The 13,329-nt window shown below is 45.3% G+C and overlaps 1 protein-coding gene across 2 annotated transcripts in view; it reads left to right on the top strand.

The window, feature by feature from the left end:
- ASCC2 (activating signal cointegrator 1 complex subunit 2) overlaps positions 1-11,690 on the top strand; it is an 80,995-nt gene extending 69,305 nt beyond the window's left edge. For both annotated transcript variants that reach the window (XM_082256837.1, XM_082256838.1), the window contains exons 17-18: positions 7,441-7,520; positions 11,389-11,690. In XM_082256837.1, coding sequence (XP_082112963.1) covers positions 7,441-7,520; positions 11,389-11,560 — 252 coding nt within the window. In that variant the 3' untranslated portion in view covers positions 11,561-11,690. The remainder of the gene's footprint in view (positions 1-7,440; positions 7,521-11,388) is intronic.
- The last annotated feature ends 1,639 nt before the right edge of the window (positions 11,691-13,329 follow it).

Here is a 13,329-nt window from a genome sequence, read left to right as displayed (position 1 = left end):
CTGTCCCCCAAATCCTCTGGCGGTCTCAGGGTGGATGTGGGCCCTCTTCCTGGAATAGTCGGACCCTTGGGGCTCCCTCGGTTCCCCTGGCCTCTGGGATATTAGGCCTATCCCCTCCAAGTCTTTTCCCTTACCCATAGCAGGGCCTACCTCCAGGTGGTGGAAATATTGTGGCCACGGCAGTGTTTTTCTGTGGGGGTGGCTTTGTCCTGGTGTGGTCCCTTCCTAGGGAACCTCCGATGCCTCTTGTCTGGGACCCCCTCTGGGGGCCCGGGAGACCGCATGGCGCGCTGTTGGGGCCGCCATTTTGCTGTAGAGTCATGCTTTCCATTTTTTTATTATAATGCATGGGCAACCATTTTTCGTTTCCCATAGGAATGCATGGGGCGGCCATTTTCTTGTAGTCCACGATCACTGGACAGGCAAACGGCATCACACACAAGATCTAGTGATCCAGGCTGTGCTTTCTATTTCCTGTGTCAGAACGTTTTACTTTGTTTCACAGAACGTGCTGACAGTCTCCTGAGCGGTTTGCTAACATTTTCTGGGGTCCCCTGTAGGTTTCCTTATCCACTCTGCTATCGGACTGTATTAGATTGGGACTAGGTATACCGCAAAGCTAGCGGTGGGATCGCGATATGGCGACTTTTTAAAGTAACACTGCATTTTTTTAATCTTAGTGTAAAATGGAGTCCCAGGATACTATTTTACCTACAGACCCACTAGGTGTGGACCCTTCTGGGTCGCAGCCCCTGTCTGTGCTTACAGCAGTCTTGGAAAGCCTGGTGTCAAATGTAGATTTTGTGTGTAAAAGTGTTGCTAGCCGCAAATGTCCTCTGCCTTCACCTCTCTCAGTAGTTTCCTCAGATTCTGAGGCAGATATGGCCGCCGCAGACGCACCCCACCCTGAGGGGTCGGTGTCTTTGCATTCTGATGGTGAAGAGGACCTCTCCTCATCAGCCGCCGCGTGGGAACGCGCATTGGTGGAAGCACTTATAGCTTCAGTGTGGGAAACTTTAAAATTGGCAGATGAATCTACAGTGTCGGGTTCACAGGTGTCTTTCGGCTCCTGAAAATCGGGCAAGGTGTTTCCTTGCCCGGAGCTTTTTGACAATATTGTCAATGAACAATGGCAGCGCATCAACCACATGCTAGTGGTGCCTAAGGGATTTAAACGCAGTTATCCTTTTGCAGATGCAATTTCCACTAGGTGGACCGTGCCACCAAAGGTGGATCACCCGGTTTCCAGGCTGAATAAGTCTACTGTAGTTCCGGTGGAAGAATCCCACAGCCTTTTTGGACCCTGTGGATAGACGAGTGGAGTCCCTGTCCTGCCATCTACACGTGCTAGCGGGTTCCATATTGAAACCAATATTTGTGAATGTTATGTTGTCACAGACGGTTACTGAATGGGTGAAGTTACTAAAAGGTAACTTGAAAGCTGAGCAGCTCCCCCCAGCGGTACTGGAACTAATGGACCAGATGGCTCAAGCCCTGGTGTTCATGTGTGATGTGTTTCTGGATGCGGCTCCCCTAGTGGCCAGAGTGTCTGTAGTGGGGATTGCGATTAGAAGCATGGTGTGGTTAAAAAGCTGCGGACCAGGCTTCCAAGAACGCTTTGACGGATCTTCCCTTTATGGGGTGGAGGTTGTTTGGATCCTCTCTAAATGTGGTTGATCAAAGGCCTTACGGGTGGTAAGAGTACTCTTCTTCCTCAGTCCTCTAAGGGCAAGGTGCCGCGTCATAGACTGGGCCCTTCCTTTACTGCTCATAAGCGGCTTTTTCGTACCTCTGGGTCGCAAGAAAAAGGAAAGCCGTTCAGGTCTTTTGGGAGTTCCAAAAAGCCATGGTCGGGTAAATCAAAGACCGGCCAGTCCGGATCTGCAGACAAATCCTCGCCTTTATGAAGAGGTGCCCTCACCCACTTCTGGGGTGGGGGGGATGTATTCGCTTCCTTCCAGAACCTTGGACTTCCTTTGATTCAGGGCAAATGGGTTCACAAACTGATCCGATCAGGGTACAAGATCGAATTCTGGTCTCATCCGCTGGACAGATTTCCCCATCCAATCTGCGCCTATCTCCAGACCGGTTAAGGAATCTACTAGAGGCGGTACAAGATCTGTTGTCGCAAGGGGCGATTGTACCAGTTCCCTCTCAGGAATGCTTTCAAGGGTTTTATTCAAACCTGTTTACTGTGCCCAGAAAAGAAGGCAAAGTGCGTCCAATTCTGGACCTCAAGGCTCTGAACCGCTTTGTGCGGGTACAGCGGTTTTGAATCCATTCGAACGTTAGCGGCGTCACTACACCAGGGAGACTTTTTGGCCTCCCATAGATATCAAGGACCCATATCTACACACTGCTTTCTACGCTGGCCACCACCGGTTTCTTTGCTTTGCCATAGCAAAAGAGCATAATCCGTTTGTGGCGTTACCCTTTGGTCTCCCCTCCGCCCCCAGGGTGTTTACCAAAGTACTGGCTCCAGTGTTGGCATTGCTGCGCGGGGGGAAGCCCAAGCATCCCAAGGAAATTGCCTTGCATTCTTTGGATGTGGTTCGGGCGATCAGGGTTTACCTAGGGGCCACTGAGTCTTTTAGAAAATCAGATGCTCTTTTTGTCCTTACTGAGGGACCTCGTAAAGAATTGGCTGCGTCTGCTGCGACCATTTTCAGATGGTTGGATCAGGCAGACGGTAGTTCAGGCTTATTAATTGAAGGGTCAGGTTCCTCCTTTACTTGTGAAGGCCCATTCTACTAGAGCTCTCAGTGTCTCTTGGGCTTTTCACCATCAGGCGTCAGTGATGCAATTTGCAAGGCGGCAACTTGGTTGTCTGTTCATACGTTCACAAAATTTTACAAAGTTGATGTGTTGGCATCTTCGGATGCCACCTATGGTCGCAATGTTTTGCAGGCTGCTGTTTAAAGAGAATCTTTTTTGTTCTCTTAGTGGGTGTATGTTTTTTTTCTAGGTAAGCTCCAGCTGTTCCTTATTGAGCTCCATATTACCTGGTTGGCTACGTTTAGCCTTTGGGAAGTTATGTTCTTCTTTGCTTTGTCTTCCCACCCCTCATGATTATACTGCTTTGGGACATCCCAATGGTCTAAAGAAGATATGGAGCTGCGTCTGTCGATGAACGATAGAGAAAACTGTATTTTTTTATTTACTGTGAAATCCTTTTCTCTGAAGTTCATCGACCGAAGCAGCACCCGCCCCTCTTGTTCTGAGTAAATGTTTTTTTTTGTCTTCTAAACACTGCTTGCAACAAAACTAGAGGCTGTAGAAGAGTGTGTGGGTTAATGTCTGCAGGGACAGCCCACATAGGCGTGGTAAAGCTTTTTCCTGCCTAGTGTCCTATTGCTGATGGGAGGAGCATAACCCAATGGTTTAAAGAACATATGGAACTGCGTTTGTCGATGAACTTCAGAGAAAAGGATTTTATGGTAAGTACAAAAATCCATTTTTTTTCTGAAAAAAATTACTCTGAACCCCCAAACATTATATATGTTTTTTAGCAGAGACTCTAGGCAAGAAAATAGCGGTTGTTGGAACTTTTTATGTTACACGGTATTTGCGCAGAAATTTTTAAACGTGTCTTTATTAGAAAAAAAACAGTTTTATCACCATTCTATATGGTGAACTTATGCCGCCTGTCCCCTCCTGCCGCCTGTAAGAACGATTAAGCGGCTGAACTGCCGCTATGATTTTTCTTACAGTGCAGGCTGAAAAAGATGATATCTGATCACGGCCTTGGGCTGGAAGTGGGTGAAGGCACAGGAGCATGTTTTTTTTTTTTTTTTAAGGCCAGCCATAGACGGTTTGAATATTGGTCGGTTTAGCAGGAACCGGCTGAGATTCATACCGTTAATGGGCAGGCTGAATGTACCAAGTTGATCGATCAATTTGGGTACAACCAACCTGCCGGATTCATGTGCGATTATCACAAGTGGCTGCTATAGCTGCTCTTGATAATCCCTGTCTTCCGCCGGGAGAAGACAATTGCTCGGCAGGAAGGATTCCCCTGTCAACTCGGTCTGTGTTGATGGGGAAATTGAGCAAATTTGGTTGCAGGAAAGAAATTCACACAGTCTATGGCCTGCATTCACATGAGCCTCTTGTTAGTTTTATATTAATGCAGAATAAATTGAAATGGGATGTATAAACAAACTTGCGCTTCCCAGATCAGTTTTCCCTGTGTTGAAATATACATGAGTTTACATACTTTTAGACACGTCAGAATGTCCAGTCTGGACATACAGAATTGTATTTTTTCCAAAAGCAGCTCAACTTAATGCCCCTTAATATTTTTAGTACCCCCCCCACCATAGATACTAGGGCAGTGGCTTTGGGGTCGTTACACACTTTTCCCCCCCTATGTGATGGAAAAGTTTTCTAAAAAAAAAAAAGTTACACTAGCACTTAAAAATCCCCCCCCCCCAAAAAAAAACAGTTTTGAGCCCCACTTCCACATATCTTACACGCATGTACGAATGTAAAAGCATGCATTGGGGGCGTCTACAAACGACGACCTCACACATGTTGCATATCGCTGTGTGTGCCAGTAGTGAGATCAAAAATTCCAGGCCCATTGTGTACAATTAGCTCTAAACTGATAAACTGTAGGGGTAAATTTCACTTATTGAAAATGTAGGGTACTGAAGTTTTTCAATGTTTCATGGGTGAATTTAAGGTATGATACATTGAGTATCTATTTGCTTGGTGAAACACCATCTTCTATATTTAATCAAAAAATGGGTCATTTATTGTGTTTGTTTGCCCTAAAATTAGTTTGTGTATTTTTACTGAAATGTTGTGAGTCCTAAACTGCTGCGATTAAATTGTGTACCATAAAAAATTGGAATTGCCACTATTTTATTCTCTAGGGCAGTGATGGCGAACCTTGCCACCCCAGATGTTTTGGAACTACATTTCCCATGATGCTCCACTACACTGCAGAGTGCATGAGCATCATGGGAAATGTAGTTCCAAAACATCTGGGGTGCCAAGGTTCACCATCACTGCTCTAGGGTGTCTGTTTTTAGAAAATATATAACCTTTTTGGGGTTTTATGTAATCTTTAGGCCTAGAATGATTTGTTTTTTTTTTTTTTTTAAATGTGCACAAAAAAAAACGGCTCTGGCAGCAAAAGGGTAAACCAAATTTAACTATTTTCATTTTTATTTTTCATAATAAACTCACCCATATAGCCACGTCTCCTTGCTTTATTTTGTTGAGAAATCTATTTGAAAAACTCCTCCCTAACACTATCTGGCCATCTTGAGTAGGGGAAGATGGTTCATGTAGTATTTACTTCCTGGAATCCATCTGTCCTTGGGTAAGGAATGCAGGCAACAGGGTGTGCTTGGTTGAGAAAGCCCCTCCTAGATGAAAGGGAAAAAATGCCCATGACTTCTAGGATGTATGACCTCATTTTGGCCTAGACCAGTAACAAGGAGGCAACTGAAGAAATGTTAAAAAAAAAAAAAAGTTAAAGGATAAGTTCACTTTACCACTTGACCTCTGGAAGATTTACACCCCCCTCATGACCAAGCCATTTTTTGTGTTTCGGCACTGTGTTACTTTAACTGATAGTTGTGTGGTCATACAATGTTGTACCCAAATAAAAATGTATAATTTTTCCCCAGAAATAGAGCTTTCTTTTGGTGGTATTTTTATCACTGAGTTTATAAAAAAAAAAAAACAAAAAAAGACCAACAATTTTGAAAAAAAATATATATATTTATTTCGTTCATTGACGGACACAGCTCCTGATTCATCTTAACCATTGGGTTATACTGCCCCCTACAGAAGTATGACACTAGGCAGCAAAAAAGCTTGAATACGCCTATGGGCAGTCAGTCCCAGGGGGTATACACCCACTCTCTGCTATAGGCACTCAGTTTTTTCTGCCTAGTCGGAAGTTAGGACCTAGTTCCGTGCTGGGATCTCTGGTCCTGGCAATTTTTTTCTTTTTCAATTTAATTTTTTCCTCCTTTTTATTATTTGGTTCCTGTGTGATCTACAATGAAGTGCTGGACTGGGCGACAAACTGAAAAACCTAGATCCTTAGGGTCCCTCCAGTCCAGTCAGTGAGGGCGTGCAAACCACAGCTCCACGCTAGGTCGGCCGCGACATAGCCCCACTGGATGGGGGCTGGCCTTCAAGTTAAACGTATCATAAAGGCGCATATGAACTGGCTTTGGCCTGAGTCACAGTGTTTCCTCCTGGCCCGACAGCACCCACATTGCAATGAAGTGGTGTCCTGTCTGGAGCTGTGCCCATCCTGTTCCTGATGTGGTAAGTAGCTGTCCCCCTTCTACCCCTGGAGGGTTTTGGGGTGGACGTGGGCTCCTCCCTGGGATGGTGGGACCCCCAGGTTCCCCTCCTTTCCCCCAGCCCCTCTAAAATTTCAGTGGTCACTGTGGGTCTTTCGGCCATGCTCTTCCTTTGGGCATCTGCCGGGCTGAGGATCTGTGCACTTGTAGCTGGGCCTCCAAAAAAATTTAGGCAGCGGCTTGCAGCCTGCTAGGCCATTTGGTCAGCTTGGCGCCTCCTTTTGAAGGGATGGCACTGTGGGAGCGCTTCTTTTGTGAATGACAGCCTTGCCGCCATTATTGTGTGGGGGCACCGGCCCCTTTTAGCGCTGCAGGACCATCAGGGTACCCTGCCTGCATGTCCCGGCGGGTGGTCCCTTTTTATGGGAGCTATTTCCTATTATGCCCTCTATGGAGGGCGACCCCCCCCCCCCTTGTTTTTTTGCGGGGTCCAGTAGGTGGTCCATTTGTGGGCCCTTGTTGGAGCCCAGAAAGCATGGCACCCACGATTTGCAGATCGCACCCATGGGTGCCATGTAGGAGTCCTATAGACTGTCAATGTAAGCGATCTGCTTGTGCCTCATATGTGCAGGTAGTTTCACACTGACAGGTAGCTCGAGAACTACAAGCTGACTGTGCAAAGGCTGCCGGTAGTTGTAGTTTTCCCATTCACGGAACAACGTGAATGAGTGATGCAGTTAGGCGGAGTACCAGGCAAAGGTTTTTTTTTTTGTTTTTAAATTTTGACAGCAAACAGGGGAAAAAGATCCTCCGATTGCTGTCACAACAGGGGAATGGGGGGGGGGGGTTCTGGGCCTGGTGCATTTGTAACATGTCACATGTTACACAAGGTGAACTTCTCCTCTAAAACAATATACTTTCCTATCTATATACTAAGGCTAGTTGCATATGGATTACAAAGAGTAGATTGCAAGGGTTTAGTTTCACTTTAATGAACTATGTGCATTATTCCATTCAAAAATCATGACTTGCATTTAGAAATGTCTCATAAACCCATATAAGTGCATATATTTGCAGCATGTCTGTGAATGAAGTCTACAGAATATGTGTAACACTTGTGTTCTTCACTTTATTTGTTTATGTAACTGACCAGCCACATCTGTCTTTACAGCCTGATCACTTTATTCAGGATCCAGCAGTGCTGAGGGAACGAGCAGAGGCCAGAAGAGCAAATTATTATGCAAGGAAAGGGTAAGCATTACCCTATTATAATAGAGATACAGCTGAATATTATAGATATTATTTCAAACTGCCTACAGCTCGTTCAGGCTAGTTGGCCAACAGTACAGTGTAACAATGGCTTCCTTGAAGTAGGGCCCTTTCACATGGGCAGTCTGGATCTGTCTGTCAGTTTTTCATACGGATCAAGATTGAACCACAACCACCGCAGAGCAATTGGTAGTTTGCAGCAGATAGCTAGGAAGGTAGATATTCTGTGCAGCTCACAGAAAGTGACAGACACTGCATTCCCTACAAGATCAATAGGTATTTTTATGTATTTGCTAAAAAACTAAAGCAGCCACCACATCTAAGGACTAAGCTGCAATATTTTGCAGTTTTGTTCTTGGATTTAGTAATGCTTTAATAGGGTTTCGTCATCCAACCATGGTCTTCAACACTTGCAGACTGACAAAGTTAAGTTGTCCACATACAACATTTAACAGGTTTGGGCTACTTTAGGATATTGGGCTGGAAAAGAAAGAGAGGAAAATTTGACTAACTGTGGTTGCACAATCATCTTATTTGACCTGCACATGGGACAGCTGTTTTTTTTAACCACAGAGGGACATTTATAGCATAATGCCTATAAGCAATAAATTTGATTGTACTTTATTCAAAAACAGGATAGACAGCCCAATTCCTCGCTATACTTCTAAAAAGTTCTTACTTTGTGTTTACCACTTTGAGCCAAACATTTTCTTTGTACCTTTTAGGGACTGAACTCACATGCATTTTCCCTGTAACACCTTTATTACTTGTATGTAAATGGTAGTGGATGATAGAAAGATATAGTACACGACCCTTTGAGTGTTCTGCAACCACATTCATCACCCTGAATGGGAATTACAATAAAGTACAGTATGCTGCCCTATGAAAGGGTTAACATGCATATGAATTTTCTTCCCCTTAATACATACAGTGGGTACGGAAAGTATTCAGACCCCCTTAAATTTTTCACTCTTTGTTATATTGCAGCCATTTGCTAAAATCATTTAAGTTCATTCTTCTTCCTCGTGAATGTACACACAGCTCCCCATATTGACGGAAAAACACAGAATTGTTGACATTGTTGCAGATTTATTAAAAAAGAAAAACTGAAATATCACATGGTCCTAAGTATTCAGACCCTTTGCTGTGACACTCATATATTTAACTCAGGTGCTTTCCATTTCTTCTGATCATCCTTGAGATGGTTCTACACCTTCATTTGAGTCCAGCTGTGTTTGATTATACTGATTGGACTTGATTAGGAAAGCCACACACCTGTCTATATAAGACCTTCCAGATCACAATGCATGTCAGAGCAAATGAGAATCATGAGGTCAAAGGAACTGCCTGAAGAGCTCAGAGACAGAATTGTGGCAAGGCACAGATCTGGCAAAGGTTACAAAAAGATTTCTGCTGCACTTAAGGTTCCTAAGAGCACAGTGGCCTCCATAATCCTCAAATGGAAGACGTTTGGGATGACCAGAACCCTTCCTAGAGCTGGCTGTCCGGCCAAACTGAGCTATCGGGGGAGAAGAGCCTTGGTGAGAGAGGTAAAGAAGAACCCAAAGATCACTGTGGCTGAGCTCCAGAGATGCAGTCAGGAGATGGGAGAAAGTTGTAGAAAGTCAACCATCACTGCAACCCTCCACCAGTCGGGGCTTTATGGCAGAGTGGCCCGACGGAAGCCTCTCCTCAGTGTAAGACACATGAAAGCCCGCATGGAGTTTGCTAAAAAACACCTGAAGGACTCCAAGATGGTGAGAAATAAGATTCTCTGGTCTGATGAGACCAAAATAGAACTTTTTGGCCTTAATTCTAAGCGGTATGTGTGGAGAAAACCAGGCACTGCTCATCACCTGTCCAATACAGTCCCAACAGTGAAGCATGGTGGTGGCAGCATCATGCTGTGGGGGTGTTTTTCAGCTGCAGGGACAGGACGACTGGTTGCAATCGGGGGAAAGATGAATGCGGCCAAGTACAGGGATATCCTGGACAAAAACCTTCTCCAGAGTGCTCTGGACCTCAGACTGGGCCGAAGGTTTACCTTCCAACAAGACAATGACCCTAAGCACACAGCTAAAATAACGAAGGAGTGGCTTCACAACAACTCCGTGACTGTTCTTAAGTGGCCAAGCCAGAGCCCTGACTTAAACCCAATTGAGCATCTCTGGAGAGACCTAAAAATGGCTGTCCACCAACGTTTACCATCCAACCTGACGGAACTGGAGAGGATCTGCAAGGAGGAATGGCAGAGGATCCCCAAATCCAGGTGTGAAAGACTTGTTGCATCTTTCCCAAAAAGACTCCTGGCTGTATTAGATCAAAAGGGGGCTTCTACTAAATACTGAGCAAAGGGTCTGAATACTTAGGACCATGTGATATTTCAGTTTTTCTTTTTTAATAAATCTGCAACAATGTCAACAATTCTGTGTTTTTCTGTCAGTATGGGGTGCTATGTGTACATTCATGAGGAAGAAGAATGGACTTAAATGATTTTAGCAAATGGCTGCAATATAACAAAGAGTGAAAAATTTAAGGGGGTCTGAATACTTTCCGTACCCACTGTATAATTACTTTGTTCTTTTGTCCAGAAGTGTTGATACTTTCTGATTTAGTAAAGAGAATAGGTCATAAATTCATCAACTACAAATCAAAACAAGAAAAATCTTCAGTTAGGTCTGGCACTAATGTATTCTCTTGAACCTGGTCTCTGCTTTCAGCCTCCATCTAGAGTATTGGGCTCCAAACTACTGTGGCCCTTTCCTTGTCTTTATCCAGCCCTTGAGGTACTATTCCTCCAACACTGACACCGATAACAATGGGGCCCTATTCCTCCCACTGACACCGATAATGACGGGGCCCTACTCCTTCCAATGAACAATGACGGGGCCTTATTCCTCCCACTGACACCGATAATGACGGGGCCCTATTCCTCCCAATGACACTGATAAGGACGGGGCCCTATTCCTCCCAATGACACTGATAAGGACGGGGCCCTATTCCTCCCAATGAACAATGATGGGGCCCTATTCCTCCAACTGACACTGATGGGGCCTTTTTCCTCCAAATGAACAATGATGGGGCCCTATTCTTCCCACTGATACCAATGATGAGGCACTGCACAATAAGGCTTCATGTGAACTGGCAGCTCTTAAACTTGTTTAGAAGTTTTTGGCACTTTTTGCCAAAGCTCCTAAATTCAACGCCATAAAAGCCTGTGTGCTCATGTACACAAGCTTTTAGCAGAGTTTAGGATCTGCTGCATTTAGGGAAGGTAAATCTCCCTCCCTGAATCTCGTTCAGGATAGGAACGTTTTGACCCCCGCCCTCGGGGAAACCGCAGTCAGGGTAGGATGGTGTACGTATAGCTTAATGGGGCACTATTCCTACCACAGCCATCAATGATGGGGCACTATTCCTCCCACTAAAACCAATTAGGAGGCACAGTTTACTTCCACTTATGCCAAAGCGTTTCTATTCCCACTGATCACAGCCTGCCCCCCCCCCCCCCCCCCCAAAGCTTGGACAGTAAATTGGCCCTTTGTTTAGAGAATGCCCTGACCACATTGTGTGTAGAATATGCCACTGTCCAGCTTTCTGTTTATTAAGAGAAAATCAACATAATTGATGTGGAAAACCTTGATCAGTGGGAACATGGAGCTACGTCTAAAGGTTTTTATAATCCTTCATAAAAAGTTTGCCATTTGCCTGATGTATTGTAGTAGTGTTAAGCTTCAGAGTTTGAATATTGCAAGAATTATGGCAAGCGGCACTTTTCTGCTATGTTGATGGGGTAAAATGCAATGACTGTTTATTATTACAATACAAAATGTCTTTTTTTTTTTTCCAGTTTCCGACATGATAACACAACATCTGTTGTGGGAACATCCCGTGGTCAGGGACAGAACAGGGAAACAACACAGGAGAGGAGGAAAAAAGAAGCAAACAAGGGAGCCAGGGCAAATCATAATCGACGAGCAATGGCAGACCGCAAGAGGAATAAAGGAATGATACCATCCTAGCATTTCACTAGTGCTGGACTAGTATAGCAAATATATTTTATATTTGTTAATAAACATGCTGTGCTTTGTACACTGTAATGCTAATATTTTCCTAAACAGTCAAACTTAAAGTAAAGCAGTATTTATACAATTTCATCTGCTTACTGTGAAACCAGAAATTTATAAAAAGGTTCCTGCATGTGTCTTATAGCTACTCAAATGTTTGTTGGGAGGGGGGCCCTCTAAAACCTTGAAGATAGATAAAGCAAGAGGGTTATAAACCCTGACAGATTTTTTATTTTTTTTCACCATCTGTGCCCCATTAAGATTTCCCCTCACTTCCTGTCCCATTGCCAATAAAGAAGTGAGAGGAAATCCCTACAAATTAAGAGAATCCCTTTTTGGGGGGGGCTGGTCACCAGAACTAGTCTTCCCATTGGACAATTTACCCTCTTACTTTTCTGGGGACAACCCAAAATTTGGGATTTTCGTTTACTTCCATGATATGCAGGACAAATAGTGAGGGTGAATCTCTGTAACAGGGGTAATAGACATCAATAAAAACTGACCGGTAGCATGATCTCCTCTACACAGCTTCTAGAGCTGATCTCTCCAGTTGCAGCTATCAGAGGTGTAAATACTAGAACCTTCAGGGCCCCAGTGCAAGAAACCGTGAAGGCCCCCCCCTGACCTTGTCTTGGAGCCCTTGCCACTAATCCAGAGCCCTTTCACACTGGGCAGGCCTGTCACCTGAATCCACTTGCTCAGCAGGGAGATTGATCTCTCCACTGATCAAACAGATGACAGGTCCATGGCTGCTCCTCTAATGCAGAGTGGACACAGCCCGATGGTCTCCATCTGCTTGTCCACTAATCTGATCCGCTGGATGGAAGGGGAATGGATCCCTATCCGTCTGTTTTTAGCGGACAGCAGCGGGTGTCAGGAAACACGTCTGTTAACACCTGCCGCTCTATAGAGAGCAGTAGATGGACCGATCGGGTCCATCTAAAAAATGGACAGGTGGACCCAATCGGTCTGCCAGTGTGAAAGGGACCTTACACATCTCTGCTCTGTACCCACTTGATGTGCACCTCCAACCCCCATCACACCCAGCTAGTATGAGCTCCATAATCTTTTTTCAGCACATATGATTTTTGAAGATAGTAGCATTCAGTTCATACATGCTCTGTGTGCTGTGGCACCCAGATTGTATCAATGATGGTGTGCAGCAAGTGGCACCCAGCAGCATAAATTATGCATTGGCACCGAGCTGGGGTAGTCTTGTACTATATGACCTCCCCCAACACATGTACACAGATTTACAGTATATACACACTGTACTTCTAGTACAGACAGATCACCTCATGGCCACTTACCTGCACATTTATCAGCAGCTCTGTCATGCCCACATCATCTTCCCCTGCACCCCTGGCTGTCAGATCACTATGGAGGGGAGGGGCGATGGGCAGCTTTGTGGTGCCCGCAGGATCTCCCTCCACTTAGCAATTCACATCCCTCTATACAGTGGAGAGGCCGATGCCTGCCCGGCTCAGTGGACCCTCCCCTCTACACAGGGAAGTGAATTGCTAAGTGGAGGGAGAGCCCGCGGGCACCACAGAGCTGCCAACCGCCCCCATCTACTGCATAGTCTGGGGTGCAGGGGGAGATGCTGGGTCTTGGGCCCCCTCCACAGTGGCATAACGCCAGGGCCCAGACGCAAGTGCGACAGCTGCGACCCTGGTAGTTCCGCCATTGGCTGCTATGCAGTATGGATGTTGTCAGCCCGACCG

This window comes from Pelophylax lessonae, assembly GCF_965119305.1.
Source record: "Pelophylax lessonae genome assembly, chromosome: 1".
Taxonomy (NCBI): Eukaryota; Metazoa; Chordata; class Amphibia; order Anura; family Ranidae; genus Pelophylax; species Pelophylax lessonae.
The sequence above is the reverse complement of the archived record's forward strand: the minus strand, read 5'-3'. Positions and strand labels throughout refer to the sequence as shown.